This window comes from Ursus americanus, chromosome 36, assembly GCF_024610735.1.
Source record: "Ursus americanus isolate L20-20 chromosome 36, mUrsAme1.1.p, whole genome shotgun sequence".
NCBI lineage: Eukaryota > Metazoa > Chordata > Mammalia > Carnivora > Ursidae > Ursus > Ursus americanus.
The window spans coordinates 4,599,835-4,616,913 of NC_142162.1; the positions used below are offsets into that span (position 1 = coordinate 4,599,835).

At 39.8% G+C, this 17,079-nt stretch overlaps 1 protein-coding gene across 1 annotated transcript in view; it reads right to left on the reverse strand.

Moving 5' to 3' along the window:
- FBN1 (fibrillin 1) overlaps positions 1-17,079 on the reverse strand; it is a 225,167-nt gene that overhangs the window by 193,824 nt on the left and 14,264 nt on the right. The window contains exons 3-4 of the mRNA XM_045812176.2: positions 3,452-3,534; positions 917-1,015 (exon numbers count right to left, since the gene is read on the reverse strand). Of these exons, the coding sequence (XP_045668132.1) occupies positions 917-1,015; positions 3,452-3,534 (182 nt within the window). The remainder of the gene's footprint in view (positions 1-916; positions 1,016-3,451; positions 3,535-17,079) is intronic.

The window sequence follows — 17,079 nt, forward strand, 5'->3', positions numbered from 1 at the left end:
ACACACTGAAGTTTCTACCTGCAACAGACGAAAGAGAATGCATTTATTCCGCAATACGTTTTTTGAAAACCTTGTCAGAAACGGAACACACTACATGGGGAACTCATTTTCTCACTGGAAATGGGAAATGGAAAAGGAACCTGAGTTTTCTGTTTTAATAATGGTCAAGGTGTTGAGGGGCTGTTTATATAGGTGTGAACATCAACTTTTTTAAAGACCAATAATGACTCACCTTCTTCCCAACCCCTGTATTTCCCCTAATTCATTGCCGAGGACCCCACATTTAAAGAATGACCCCCTCCCCAAAAAAGTATAAAAAACCAATAGAACAAGCAAGCAAAGGCTCTGGAGAATGAACTGTGGGTGTTTATTTGGCATCACAGAAGGAAGTGGTAAAACTGTGAAAGGGAAAATACGTTTGTGCTTCATGAAAAATCACCTCCCAAACTGCCATAATGACTTCTCACATTTCCTCTTGCAAAGGCAGAGGTCTTCAGTTTTTAAAAAGTGTTTAATCAGACTTATATTTCAGTACCACGAGGAAACATGCCTAGTTTTCTTGAGCCAAAAATGTTCATTAAGCAATCATTCCACCGTGCATCTTTTATGGCGTTTACATTGGAGATACAAAGATAGGTAAGGCAGTACCTACAAAGGAGGTCGTAATCTTTACATTACTCATAGTAACTACGTCCCATAGGTGATTTCCTTGTAAAGAACGAAGAAGAAAAATGGGAGGCCAGATTGAGGAAAGCCATTCCAAGTGTTTTGGGCAGAACAGAGAAGGCAGATGTTCTAGTGAAAGAAAATATATATATATATATTGCAGGCAAGAGAAAAGCCAAAAACAAATTTAGGAGAAAATAGGGCATAACCACATAAAAGAATATTATATATAATAACATGTTATACTCACTGGATCTGGAGCCACAGGAAGGAGATATCTGACCAGATGGGCAAGTGCACATATTTGGCCTAGAACAAAATCCATCCCCACAGGAATGCCGACAAATGGCTGTGAATAAAATCAGAGGTCTGTTAGTACATGGCTTCAGAGCATGGTGCTTTACAGGAACCCAACCCTCAAATGAGGAAATCTGGACTCTCCGCTTCCTCGTTACTTTTGCCATCATGACTTATGTGCCCTTAGGTCTCGGGTTTATGCATTTACAAAGCAAATGTGTTGGCCTAAATAAGCTCTGGATGTAAAAGACAATAATTCCCTTCTGCCTATCAGGGCTTCTCAACCTCCCTCTGCTTATACCACGCAGCACCCAATCTATCAAAAGCCCAGGACATCCTATTGAGAGAAAAGAGCACAGGGGCGCCTGGGTGGCACAGTCATTAAGCGTCTGCCTTTGGCTCAGGGCGTGATCCCAGCGTTCTGGGATCAAGCCCCACATCAGGCTCTTCTGCTAGGAGCCTGCTTCTTCCTCTCCCACTCCCCCTGCTTGTGTTCCCTCTCTCACTGGCTGTCCCTCTCTCTCTGTCAAATAAATAAATAAAATCTTTAAGAAAAAAAAAGAGAGAGAGAGAGAGAAAAGAGCACAAACAAAAGTCCTGCACTTAAATAAATTTAAATGCCTACAGGCATTTTGTGTTTATATTAACTTTAACATTTAATGATATAAAAATTGCAGCAGGATTCTTGGGAGCCCATTTTATTATAAATCCTTGTTGCTTAATAATTTTTATAAAAATCCTGAGTCCTGCTAAGACTAATTTTCTTTTTTTTTTTTTTTTAAGATTTTATTTATTTATTTGACAGACAGACAGCCAGCAAGAGAGGGAACACAAGCAGGGAGAGTGGGAGAGGAAGAAGCAGGCTCCCAGTGAAGCAGGGAGCCTGATGCAGGCAGGGCTCGATCCCAGGACTCTGGGATCACGCCCTGAGCCAAAGGTAGACACTTAACGACTGAGCCACCCAGGCGCCCCAAGACTAATTTTCTATATCAGATCCTGCCCACCGGGAACGTATAATCAATGGAGCAACTTTGATCCTACATTTAAGTCCCATTCTCAGTGATACCAACAGTCTGAGAGAAGAAGTTTGGAATCCACTGCCATAGCACTGAGTCTACTATCAAGAAGCTATTCATCCTTTAGAGAAATATTAACACTTTCATGCTACTGAGAGACTAATATACTGGTACCAAATGCTCTGCTGGTGGCCAAGAGAATAAGTTTAAATGGCAAATGATTTATATATATTAGCAGGTCACTACTTTCCATACTCAAAGGCATGATCCCTTCCTCAAATGCCTGCATAACTTTGCAAGAGGCAAGTGAGATGTGCAAGGCTAAAAGTAATACCCATGATGGAAAGTGCATTCAAACATCAAAAAAGCTTAGGATAGAGATTGAAAACTATTAAGAAATAAACTGTCAAAGGATCCTATAAACATCTATTTAAATACCTGAAGACAGCATTTCTCAGAGATTCTATAGAATACCGGAAAGTGTTCTATTGTCAAGTTCATTTAGAAAACTCCAAACACCATTAAATACCTCCTTAGTGATTAAGTTTTGATCCTTCAATAAAGCACAATGAGCCAAATGAATAAGACACTTTTGGTCAAAATCAAGAATTGGGAAATAAATTAACTTTTTGAGGTCACCAAGACAGCGCTGGTTGAAATACTCCATTCTTCTACAGACCACTCTAAGCCAAGAAAGAAAATGGAGTAAGTGATTCCCTAATGTCCTTTCAGCTCTAAATTTCCCCATTACATGGATAGAGTTTCCTGAAAACTGGAAATTACTTCAAAGGTATGATGACAGTAAAAGTTCATAAATGACAGAGCCAAAACCAATTTGCCATAGTATCTCCATTAAATAGCACCTTTTCTGGCACGTGGTCTGTCACTCCACATTTGTGGGAAATGATTGGAATCTGGAGGTTTGCTGTGGCCACTGAGTCAATGGAGGAATATCTGGTACCGTTTGAGTTCTTTTCTCATCTTTCCACTCATCTGCATCCGATGCTCTATCCACTTCCTTTCCTCTCTAAGAGCTAGGTCTGTCTTTGGCCTCGACCACCCAAATTCAGTGTACAAAGTTTGAGTAGGTTTGTGGGAGGCCAACAGAGTTAGAGATTACAATAAGGAAAGCAGCAATGGTATCCTTTTTTCAAAATCCCATCAAAGTAATTACACAGTCTATGAAGCCAGGTCACATGTACCCTTGAGCAAAGTACCCCTGTGGCTCTATTCCCTTTATGTCAGAAATATTCTACAGGAAGTCACTGAACTAAAGTGTAACAGTGGTTTGACCAAATTAGCGTAATTCCCAATCTGGATTCAGAGGAAGTAGGAAAATCTTAGAGCTGGAAGGCTCTGCTATAAACATATTAATGGTATGCAGTTACAAAGAAACAAGTACTAAGAATGACCATGCAACCAAAACAACAAAAGAAGAACATGAAAGAAAGACAGATCGTCTATTTACTTACGGACAATACACTGATTTCCACCAGGTAAGGTTTTCCATCCAGGGCAACAGTAAGCATTATAACGGGATCCACAGACATTGGGTCTGGAAAAAAAAAAAATCCAATCACAAGAATTCCATACTTTAAAAATATATGTATATGACCAAATAAAAGGAAAAAAAAAATCTCTGAGTTACAAGAACAGTATGAAGTTTTGCAGACCAAAAAAAAAAGGTAAACTCATGGGACTTAACACTGGCTTAGTAGTTTGGGACTCTTTAACGTAATGATACCAATAAGGATATCCCTTAATATCCCTTACCCATACACAGAAAAATAAAAACCAGAGATCCCAAATGCAGTGTGTTCTATCACTGCACTGCATAGATATAAAAATCTATGGGGCTAAATGAGTCTAATTTAAACAATAAAATTCCTACCAATCAAGTTAAGAAAGGTCATTATAAAATCTGCATATAAAGTTTTAAATTTCTACTCATTGAAGCTGTGTATTTTTTTTTTACAATGACCCAACTCACCCCTAAAATGTGACCATATTCTTCCTTTCACTAGAATTACGGGAATACAAACTCTGACATTAGTCAGAAAAAATAAATGCCAAAAAATGTAAATATTTCTTTAGCCAAAGTTTAGAAACACAGTAGTTGACACCGGCAGTTACAGGAAAATAAAGTCAATTAACTTTGGGTTTCTTGTTTACAGATATTTCATCAGGTTTCCTGGAGCAAAGCCTCCATTCAGAATCCAAATGATCCATATTTAACAATTTAAGGGAGCCACAGGGTAAGGATCTAAATAGTTCTATACTGGAAACGAAGGCAAGGATTGAACACGCAGCGACCCCAAAGAAACCATTCGTTTCACTATGCCACATCCTAGGGCCTAAACACTGATACTCCTTCGTCAAGTTCAGGGGCTGATGAATAAGGTCAAATGTTTTGCAATCAATTTCACAAACAGTGGCTATTCCAAGGCTCGCTGGTATAAATTCTGCAGTCCCATCAGCATAAACCTTTAACAACAACTGCGTAAATAAAATGTACTTCTGGTTGGGGTGCACACGCACGTTTTCCCTGTTTGTGCAGACCATGTGTAACAGCATGGAAGCTTCCTGCATCTTCTCTGAACTCACTACTTCAAGCACAAGCAGGACAGGGAACCAAGGTAAGGTCTTTGCCCTGTCCTGTGCTCTTCTCACAGCCCCAGAGGACCTGGAGCACTGCAGGGCAAAATGCATACTGCAGACTGACGGATGCCAAAGTCAGAGAGAGAAGTAGGAAGAAAGTTAAAGGAACTCGGGAAAGGGCCCTAAATCCATACCCAACAGCCCCAGGTATCTCCAAAGCTACTCAGAAAATGATTGGATAGAGGCTTACTATGTGCCTGATGCGAAGGGCTCTCTGAGCCTCAGTCGATGTCTCTACACATTGGGATAATGAAGTGTCTGCCTTGGCCACACATCATGTGTGTCTATCTATCAGATGAAATAATGGACATGAACGCAATGCCGCATTATCTTCTGACCTAAATTAGTGACTCAACCAAAGGAACTATAAAAGGTTAAGGAAGAGAGAGTTTATCACAAATTCTAAGCCAGGGTTCTCAATCCTGTGCCCAACCTGTGACAAAGTAGTGCCCCAAACTTCAGTTCAGAGTACCCAGAACTTTCTAGAGCAAGTCAGAATCTTGGCAAGGGGAGTGAGATGAGAAGTTAGGATAGGAGCTAGGGTCGGGGCAGCAATCGAACCTCCCAACTCCATAAAAGTCCTCTATATTGAAAATGATAATCCAAGCCAGAGTCAACCACCTCAAACCTTCCCCAGTAACAGCTCACTACAACAACTCCACTGGATCCAGTCCAACCCCAAGCCAAATCCTGGAATTGCTTCAGAGGACCCCCTGAGCCTTTGTAGGTGTCCTGTGGTCAGAGTAACTATGTTTTCAAACAAAAATCAGGACATATTGTCTGACAAGAATGAGTGTATTTATGAAGTAATAACACACATAACATGGTGAAAAAAACTAAGAAAAAAAAAAGAAGAGTCCAGAACCAATATCTACAAAACAAGATATTCCAAAGATTTTCCAAGGTGTTTGAAAAATCACAGTAATATAAACATTCCTCATTGTTTTTTCAATGTTTACAATCAACCTACAGACAAAACATGGAAGACATTATGATTTACAATGATTACAAAACAAAATGTAAATGTTTTAAACCTGCGCCTGTAAAAGTAATGGTATAGATAATATAAATCAGAAAACAAGCTGGGAAGAAAGGTGTGGAGAGAAATAAAGTAGTTGATCCAAGAAATAGAAGCTGAAGTATATTATATAATGTTTTAAGATAACCAATAACTGTAAGTCATACTATTATTACAAAAAACAAAAAAGCAGGAAGGAAAAGAGAGAGAAAAGGTATCGATATCTCAGTAAACTATGGCCCCATCTTTCATGGCAAGGAGCCAATGGATACTGTGTAAATCTAGAAACAGAGGTACAAGCACAATGCATGGTGTCATGAAGATAAACATGAGAAGAACCAAAACCAGAAATGGTTAAAATTGGTTGCCTCAAGAGATGAAGATCTGGGGAAATGAAGAGAAATCTTTTGCATTCTCACCTAATACTCATTCATAACGCTCATTTTTTAAAATATGTGCTGTTATACTTTGCTCATCCTCTTTTATTTAAAGCAATAACTTTAAAAGTATAAACAACTTCTCTCATAAACGGGGTACTTTCTGCTTCATTGTATGAATGGTTTCGTTCATTCACTGTTCCATTTCATTAGTGATCACATTTTTACTTCACTGCACTACTAAAATTCTACATAATGTCTACTTGTGATTTATTTTTGTTTGCCTGCTGTGTCTTTTTTGAGTTTAATAACTTTATAGTACGTAATATATCATTTCAAGTGTTTCAACCAACCTCCTCAAACAATGACTGTTCTAATGTCGCTGCCATTAAATACTACCAGGTTATGTGGCTTAATGCCAGGTAGTAGAAAGATGCAACATTTCTCCTCTGCTAACTTTGATCTTGAGAACTGCAAACTAACAGCACTCATTCAAACAAGCGGGGTGGCATTTATTCTACCTACACACAGGAAAAACAGCTCTAATTCTAGAAATAAATGAATGTCTTATTTAAGTTGGAAAGCACAAAGATATGTAAAATCTAAAGTAGACACGCTGGATTATTTCCATTATAAAAGATTTTATTCTAAGGTTTCAGCACAAAAAGCATTAACGAAGAAGATAAATCTTTAATGAACTTTTTTGTATGTAAATGAAAATGCAGAATTCTTACCTTTCTCTTCCTTTTCACTTCATCAGCCATACCCACCAACCCACCACCAAAACAAGCCAAAAGTTAAAGCTTAGAGCAAGTGGCAGTAGCATGTGGCAAATCAAAAATAAAATTCAAAGAGAAAATAAATTTATGCTAAGCGCTAGAGATACATTGCTTTATTTCATTCTCATAGCAATGCTTTGAGCTAAGTTCTATTATTATTGTCTTTAACACTAAGGAAACTATGGCTTAGGAAGGTTAAACAAACCAGCAAGGTCCCACAGCTTGAAAGTAAAGAATGGGGATTTAAACTCAGGAAGCCTGACGCCAGAGTATACTCTTTTAACCCCTATGTTAGGAGAGATGCATTTGGGGGCAAGATCGAATTCCACCCAATAGCATTCATGAGAGTATGAGTAAAAAAGCCTACAAAATGTCCATCAATAAACCACCAATTAAGCATAAATTGTTTTTACCTGTATTCTAGTAGTTTGGGGGGCGTGGGGAGGAGGAAAATACATTTAGAGTCCACTTCGGCACTGTGTATTACATTGTTTTAATTGCTAAGTCTTCATCTGTAACTTCTCTTACCAATTGCTTTGAATACAGTGCTCTCCAACAACCCACCTCCAGTCTCTCTGGGGACTAGGTGAGCCTCAGCAGGCTGAATATTCGGATCTGGTTCAGACAGCACTCAGAGATTGTGTGGGCTAGCAAAAGCCCCTCTCAACGGAGCAAACAGCTGGGCTTTGCCATGTCTGACCACATCACTGCAGGAATTGGCCTCTGTGCAAGATGTCTGCAGCGTGTCCACATTCCTTAGCCAGAATCCACTTCTGCAAGTCTGGCCTCCCTTACAGGCAAGATAGCCTTTCTGCTTCCTATCCCAAGTTCAAATTCCCTTTCAGACAAGACTGGGGTAATAAAAACAAGTTCAGGGGGCTCTTATTTCATACACATGTGACGTGATTAAATCCTTGGGCAAGAAGAATACTAAGCATTAGGTTAAGGTTAATGAGGCTGACCCTGCTCCATGTATGTGTTGCCTGCTTTTTTTGAACTGTGAGGGGAAAAATAATGACTTAGTCCTCTTAAGTGTGGAGGGGTATCAAAGGCATATGCCCCCACAAAATAAAGGGTGCCCAACTGTCCATGTAACATGCCTCAAGGTAATATCCTAACATTTCAATGTTCCAGTTTTTAAAAGTAATAATTTTCACTGTCAAAAAATGTGAAAGATCATGAAAAAACTATGATCCACAAATGAGCTACATATATTGTGAACGATACATCATGACTTTAATAGTTTTTTGACAGTTTTTTTGTTATCAAAGTAAAAAGAAAAAAGCAAAAGAAAAACTATGAGTACTATCTGATGAGGGGACCCACTACTACTCCAATAAACTTTGCAAGAGCTGCCCCCTTCCTTAGGTGCCTTTACTCTGGCCCTTCTTGCTAAAGACAGATGTCACATCTACCAGCAGTGATTTGAATACCACATGCGACTATTCCAACCCATCTGCCAGTCACAACATCTCAAGTAATGAAACTTCAAACCCTGGTAAAGAAAACGGCTTCCATGTCCTCCTCAAGCTTCCGTGGGGGCTCTTCAGACCCAGGGACTCCTTTCTGGATTGTCTGGGTCAACAATGGCTGGGACCCGGACAATTCTGGTTCTCTCCTTTGAAGGCATATGCCGGCCAACCTCTCCAACCTACTTCATGAAGTATTAGCCTCCTGATTTTTTGTAAATCTGAAACTGTTCCACAGTGAAAAGTTTCTTAAAAAGTAAAATAATAATACTGCAACCATGAAATTATAAATATACTCTTCCAGGTTTTGATAGTGATTAAGACACAGCCTTTGCTCTCGGAAGAAGACAGGCATGTCTGCAAAGAGTGTCACTACAGCAGTTAAAACACGAACATCAAGGTCAGCCTGGAGAGCTAGAAGTCCAGAACAACGGTGCTTTTGCCCATCATCCATGGTAGGCTCAGCAGAAACCTCTCTGAGCTATGACTTGATGTATCCCACTTGATAAGAGGAATCATTCATTTTATTCCATCCCACTGCTGAAATTCCTCTTAAATTCTCTAATTCCACTAGCAAACCCCTTGCTCATTATTTTATTTCAAGTTTTTATTTAAATTCTGGTTAACATATATAGTAAAATTGGTTCAGCGTAGAATTCAGTGATTCATCACTCACATATAACACTCAGTGATCATCAGAACAGGTCCCTCCTTAGTGCCCATCACCCAGTTAGCCCATCTCTCGTTCACCTCCTTCCGGCAACACTCAGGCAAATCCCTTGTTTCAATCTTGGTGTTTCACTGCTGGCCTGATATCACATTCTTTTTTTCCTGCCTTCCTCCTTCCTCTTTACTTTGTTAGGACAACGCAGCCAAGTATCTCTTCACATTCACCATGTTAAGTTCTGTTCTCCTATGTTCCAAACACAGACCTTCACCCTCCCTAAGATGTGAAACATCTCACTATCAGCTTCAGGTCTCTGCCAGGTAGGTCTAACCGGCCTACCCTCATCTTCACCTACACCTTCAATTACACCCTCCTGTCCCGCTCCTTCCCTTCGTCATCTCAGCTCTCACTCATGCATTCACTTCTCCTCCAGGACACACATGCTAAATCTAGATGCTTCTTCCATGTTTCCTTTTTAGTGTATAATTTCATTTCCCCCTATACTGGTAATCCTTCCTCCTCCTCAATTAATTCCAACCACCTTTCAACCTACCAACACAATTCCAGACATCTCTCTCAAAAACCCACATATGCTATATTGTAATTATATATTTTAAATAATTATATGTCTAGATTCTCACCCCTGAAACCTGCCCCTACCCCCTCTGTTCCAAAACTTCAGGCAGAGAAACAATGTCTGTCATGCCTAGACTATCCTGGAGTCTATTTAGAAATATACAAGATAACATTGATTGAGTGCCTTAGTAAGTACAAAGTACAATTAACAAAGATTCATACTATGTCTCTGATGTCCTAAATAGGTCATCTGTAAATGCCACTAACATGGAAACTATATAATAGAACTATTTCCTTTTTTTTAAGATTTTATTTATTTATTTGACAGAGAGAGAGACAGCCAGCGAGAGAGGGAACACAAGCAGGGGGAGTGGGAGAGAAAGAAGCAGGCTCCCAGCAGAGGAGCCTGATGTGGGGCTTGATCCCAGAACGCCAGGATCACGCCCTGAGCCGAACGCAGACGCCTAATGACTGAGCCACCCAGGCGCCCCTAATGGAACTATTTCTTACAAATTAATCCATTTAAAAGAAAAATCTTTCATACCTATTTGAAAGGCTATCATTAGCTAAACAGTAATGTATAATGGTTTCACGCCTTGGTTATTTTGCTGATGTGCTGATCATTAATTTATTGTGATCAGTGAAGTTATCAATATTTACAGTTCAGGGATCACTATATTTCCTTCAAAAACTCAATGTAGACAAAACACTCAAATATGAATATCTATTTATTTCTTTAGCAAAGGAAAACAAAAAGTCCAAAGCAACAAAACAAAGGTTTTCAGCTCACAGATTGGTGCACGTTTCACTGTGGCAGGTTGTTGCAAATGACCAGGGCCAGAGACGGCGCGAGCCATATGTGGCCAATTCCTAAAGACAACCATCACGAAGGTCTCGGGGCAGCATTGAAAGATCTGCCTGAAGGTGCTACTTGGAGGATCACTTTCCTCACTGCTCAGTGGGGTAACTCACAGCATGGGCACAACAGAGAGGGTGCTGCAACTACAGTTTAATTTGCTCTGCACCCTAAACTGTATTTTTGTGGGGATTTTGTGTTGATCAAAAGCAACAGTCCAAGAACTTAAAAGCCACAGAATTTAGGTCACCATAACAGGGACACACACACACACACACACACACACACACACACAGCCTACGAAAACTGAGGAAACAGAAAGGTGCAAAGATAGTTCCCCAAATCGGGGAGGTCATTTTAGACTGGCAGCCAACTTAAATCCTGTTGGAATCTTTTATAGGTGACTGGAACGTGTGTGTATGTGAGTGTGTGGTTTTCTTAGAAGAAGGAAAGGAAGAGGAAGAAGAGGAAGGAGAGGAAGGCGAAAGAGAAGAATAAGAATTTAAAGCCACAGGGTACACTGTAACAGGAAACTAGATATTGAACCATGAAGACCAGAAGCGTCACTATGCACAGCAGGTCCTAATCCTGCTGATGCACTAAGTACTTTCTGCTTCTGGCCCTCTGGATTAAACAACCCTAGAACACAGAAGCCTGAACAGCTACTAAACCACCCAAGTGGCCTCCAAGCTTCTAAAGGCAATGGCTGGATAACTTGCTATCATAGTCTGCACTGAACCTACCGCTCTCTAAGGAAGGGAGAGCTGTGTCTGGCCGGCTGGCATCACTGAACCCCTGGCTGGTGGTATAAAAGGTGCCCCCATCTACCGTGGGGAGAGATGTATTTGTTTCTCAAGTTGGAACTTTACTATTTGACTCCAAAACGACAAGAAGGGATTGCCTCGAAACAGAAAAATGAGCCTGTTTCAAATTTGTATGTCGCCAGCCATCTGAGAGGGTTTGACCAATGACACCATGAAAACACATGGTGCTTCCAGAAAACTGCTTCCCAGAACTCTGCAACCCCTTGACTTTACCTGTGAGTTCAAGGATTATGGTGACATTTTCTTTGACTGGGCTCTTACTCCATTTACTCAAGCCAAAGTCATGTTGTACTTTTCCAAACGGTAGATGAAATTATAGAAATGACTGCAACTAAAACAAGTAAACTAAGGAGGTGATCCAGAACCTGGCATGGTGAAAGGCCTACTATATTGATTTTACTACTATATTAGTTTATTAGTTTATACTATGTTAGTTTACTACTATAATTAGTAAAATTATGATTTTACTAATTAAAAACCATATGGTGAAAGGCAGAGCCGGGTGGTGTCTGGGGAATTCACTGCTCCCTTCAGTTCCAACTGCTCCCTTCCCTCGTCTTCACCACCAACAGAAAAAAACCATGATTCTCACCACTTCCCAGAAATTCTCAAACCAAGAACTCTGTCCAGGGAGATAATAATATCTTCTGAATGTCCTGGCAATCCCACGAAAGACAGGAAAACCAGCCAATGGGGTCAGGCTTAGGGGAAAGAAAGGGGTCCTTCAGGAACTGGTAGGGCACAGTGACCCCATACTCTAGTTCCGAGGACTGGCAGCTCCCAATTGGACAAACAGGTAGAGCTCCAACATGTCATTTCTCTATTGGTATTTAAAACTCGGAATGGCTTTTCCAATAGAAACAATGTTAATAGGTGGTGGTTTGGGGTCCAGGCTAGTCAAACAGCAGTCTCTATCAGCTAAATAGGCTATTGTAGGCTGGTCTGGGAACCTGACCACAACTTAAAATGTTGTTTCTATGGGAAAACACATTCCACGGCAGGCAACCAGAAGGAAACTTGGCTACTCAAACTCATGGTCCCTGCAGCTACAGTAAGCTGCCCAGTGAGCTGTGAGAACCGAACACCTTAAACCCAGTCCACTCCACAGTCCTGAGAGGGCAGCTGGGATGGGAGCTTGCCCAGCCCCAGGCCCAGTGCCATCCCCCACCCCTGCATGAGACTGTCAGGGCCAACAGGGCAGATCCAGTAAGTCAATAAGTCAGGGATTTAAAAACTGAGTATACACCTGAAACTAGTGTAACATTTTGTGTCGACTATACTCAAATAAAAACAACAACAACTGGGGAGTAATTGGATATTCTAAACCTTAATATACCTGATTTCTTTAGAGACCAGAAGGTTCCACCCCGCCAGCAACTATAACATGAGATCACAGACCAAGAGTTCCGTGAGCCATTTCCAGAAAGACTGGCTTCCAGATGAAGTAAAGAAGCAGGTCAGTTTTGAAGTCTATTTGGTGGCCTCAATCTCATACTCAGGTTACTCAAGCATTTCAGATGCCCTGGAATCCAATAATTACCCTCTCTTTTGCAATGTGAGTTTTCTAAAGATAGAAAATTCAGATCTATCTTTACAACCCAGCACCTAGGAAAAGACCTGAATCTTAAATGGTAAATGAAGGTTTAGGGTTTAAATGTACCCCTGACTGAGACAAAAATGGGGGAGAATTCTGTCAGAGTAGTGAGCATTTAATTTGTTGAAAAGGTAAATGTTTATAAGAAATTTAATAACAAAATAAAGTGATGAAAAAGATAATTACTACTAAGAAATCAATATCATTTCATCTACTTTAATTTTAAAAACTGAAAATGAAAAGTAAAATACATAAGATACCCATAAATAGAATTCACGGGGTCTGAGAGTGAAATTTTTCCATGTTTCAGATGAATCACTTAAAAACATTCTACAGCTACAAACGTTTCAGAAATAGCCAAGCTGGAAGGAGCTGAGATGCCCTTCAACAGACGAATGGATAAAGAAGATGTGGTCCATATATACAGTGGAATATTACTCAGCCATCAGAAAGGATGAATACCCACAATGTGCATCGACATGGATGGAACGGGAGGGGATTATGCTAAGTGAAATAAGTCAAGCAGAGAAAGACAATTCTCATGTGGTTTCACTCATATGTGGAACAAAAGGAATAGCACAGAGGACCATAGGGGAGGGAGAGAAAACTGAATGGGAAGAAATCAGAGAGGGAGACAAATAATGAGAGACTCTGGACTCCGGGAAACAAACTGAGGGTTACAAAAGGGAGGGGGTTGGGGGGACAGGGTAACCGAGTGATGGGTACTAAGGAGGGCACGTGTTGTCATAAGCACTGGGTGTTATGTGCAAATAATGAATCCTTGAACACTACATCAAAAACTAATGAGGTACTATATGTTGGCTAACTGAACATAATAATAAAAAAAAAAGTTTCAGAAACCTTGTGCCTCAAACTTTATTTCATAGGAGTCAACAGGCAATGGGTCTTTTAAAACATTTATCTGCCAAACTACTTCATCAGAACAGAAGCAACATTGTTGCTAAGGAACAAAAAAATAGAAAATAAATCAGTGATAGAATTTAAGTTTCTAAAAAGTCAGAAGGTAGCTGAAAGCATGAAGTCGTTGACATTCTTTCATTGAAATTAACGATTCACAGTATTAGGGATAAAGAACTTGATAACTTTTTTTTAACTTTGCAACTGAGGCAAAGTTGTAAGCATTTATTTCCAAACATTTAAATCTCTGGAAAAAAAAATTTTTTTAAGATTTTATTTATTTATTTGACAGAGAGAGACAGCCAGCGAGAGAGGGAACACAAGCAGGGGGAGTGGAAGAGGAAGAAGCAGGCTCCCAGCGGAGGAGCCTGATGTGGGGCTCCATCCCAGAACGCTGGGATCATGCCCTGAGCCGAAGGCAGACGCTTAACAACTGTGCCACCCAGGTGCCCCAGATCTCTGGAAAATTTTTAACAAGAATAGTCTAACTTAAATTTGAGGAAATTTTACTAAATCAGGAATTTATCTAGTCCATGTGAAGATACACTGTAGACTAAAAATAATAATTAGCAATTTTCAGAGAGCTTTATAATTTACAAAGTGATCATGTGACTCTTCCCCCAAATCCTATCAAGAAAATATATTGCTGTGCCCATTTTCAGATGAGGAAACTGAAATTCAGAGAAGTGAAGTAATTGCTCAAAGGTCACACAATGGAAACATTTCATAAATCACTAATTAAAAACCAAAAGAATTTATTATTAAAACATTCCAAAGTCAGTACTAGAGATTTTTAGATTAGAGATTAGAAAGATGTTTCCATAAATACCCAAACAAGAATGTGTTCATTTATATAAACTAGTTTATGCATAATTTTTTGTATTTTGGTTTTCTTAGATCTGCAAAAACAAACATTTTAATACAGATCTTCCGAAGCATATTAGAAAAAGAAAGCAATGGTAAAAGGAACACATTTAGGAAACATTCCTATAGACTGGGGTTTCTGTTTGGTGAGAATCCTATCTCATTGCCTCTAGCAAAAATATGAGTCAGCTGTTATGTTCAGTGTTTGGGGAGCGGGTGGGTGGGAGGCAAGGTAGAGATTCAAAATGTAGACAATTCAAAACCTACTCAAAGCTGCCACTGGAATATATTTTAGACATGTAATTGAATATGGGTGTGACTTGTCTTTTTAAAAGTCAGTTCAAGCAAAACCGTCAGATCATGCAGGCAACTGTCTGGCCTGGCTCAGGAAGACAACGAGCTGCACAAAGGCCTGGGTGACCCAGACAATGCTCTGAAAAACCTTCCAATTTCAGGTCTCTATGACTTACTTCAGAGGCTGTCGACATGCTGTCCATTACATGGAGAACGTGGCAACTCATATTTCAACTGCCAGCACATCTCCTCCCTGAAATCCAACCCAAAAGATTTCCCTCTCAGCCTTAGTGATGCCAAGCACTGTCCTCTCCAAACTTTCTGAGCTCTGGAGAAGTTGTGACAGTATTCGTGTTGCAAGCTGTAATTAAGCAGACTGGGATCTCAATGCCAGCACAAAACTTCAACATAGTGACAACCTCTAAGAAGGAAAGGATGCTCACTGGATATTTGAGGATATTAAAAAAGTGAACACTAATTTTCAATGTAATAGTGGTACTGTGCTTATGTTTCTTAAAGAGTCCTTATTTTTTAGAGGTACATATTGAGATGTTCACAACAAATTAGTCTTTCATGGTTTTACTTCAAAATAATCTGTGGCAGGGGAAAGAAGTATAAAATAAGATTGACCATTAACTGATAAGGGCTAAACCTGGAGCTTCACAGCATTATTCTCTCTAGTTTTGTCCATATTTGAAATTGTCCACATTAAAGAGTTAAAACAGGGGTGCCTGGGTGGCTCAGTCGTTAAGCGTCTGCCTTCGGCTCAGGACATGATCCCGGTGCTCTGGGATCGAGCCCCACATCAGGCTCCTTCCTCTCCCACTCCCCTTGCTTGTGTTCCCTCTCCCACTGGCTGTCTCTCTGTCAAATAAATAAATAAAATCTTAAAAAAAAAAAAAAGTTAAAACAACTCTGCAGCAGCATGTGGTCAAGCTCATTCTGATAACCATCCTTTCCTACAATGCCACCCTAATAACACACGTTGCTTTCTTTTTTCATTGACTTGAAGACCCAATTTTAACTATTATGCAACTCAACATTCTTGAGTGGGATGGGGATCCCCATTTGGAAATAATAACAGTCCAATCCCAAGATGTTTATTATTTTAAACAAGCAGCAAGAACTAACTGAAATGTTTCTATGCAGCTACTAAAGAAAGTTAATGTTCCTTAGACAAGGAATCCAAGAACAAAAGACTTAACCACACTTGTGCAAATAACTTATCATGTTAGCCCCAGGGGATGGGTTTCCCTGGGCATGACAACTGCTTTTTGACATGATCCATTTTAATAAGTATACCTTGTCTTTCCTTATGAGCAACATAAACCCTTCAGTTAACAAAAGATGAGTTTGAGGGAAAAGGGATTAATTTGTATCTGATTAGTCAAAGGGCTGAATGTTGGCTTTTCGGTTCACAAATGGAAGAATTCTTATAGTCATGGGAAATATGAGACAGAAGGAGAAAATCATTTAACAAGGAATCCTGGTATGTTTCCTGACTCCTCAAAATGTGAGAATGTGTGTTAACCTACTTTCAAGGAGGGGCCCAAATGCAAACGGCAGAGGAGTCAGTCCAAGGTCAAATTAGACTCTATTGTCTAGAGGCGCCTGGGTGGCTCAGCTGGTTAAACATCTGCCTTCAGCTCAGGTCATGATCTCGGGGTCCTGGGATCTGGGACTGAGCCCCAAGTCAGGCTCCCCGCTCAGCAGGGAGTCTGCTTCTCTCTCTCCTTCTGCCTCTCCCCCTTCTCAGGTTCTCTCTCTCTCATATAAATACAAAATCTTAAAAAAAGAAACCCTCAAAAATAAGAAAATAACCCCATTTTAGACTCTGTTGTCTAGAACGGTCAGCTGTTCAAAAATGTCTACACAAAATCAGAACTGCAGACAAAAAAAAAAAAAAAAAAGGAAAAAATGGCTCACATATTCTTGTAAAATTCCTGAAACGTTTTCAAAAGTTTAAAAAGAAAATTTTATTTCATTATTTGGGGTTTCTTTCTTTTCTGGGAAGTTAATAGAGCAGAGTAAGTACCTGGTTGGTTGTTCGTTTGTTTTTGCATTTTCGTTTTTTTATAAATGTTGACTGTATTGGTGATGGTGTGACTTACCCTAAGGAGATGAGAGATATTAGGTAATTTGAACATTTTTAATGACAAACAGAAAAATAACTATTATCTGTTTAAACCATTCCTTATTTAAGGCA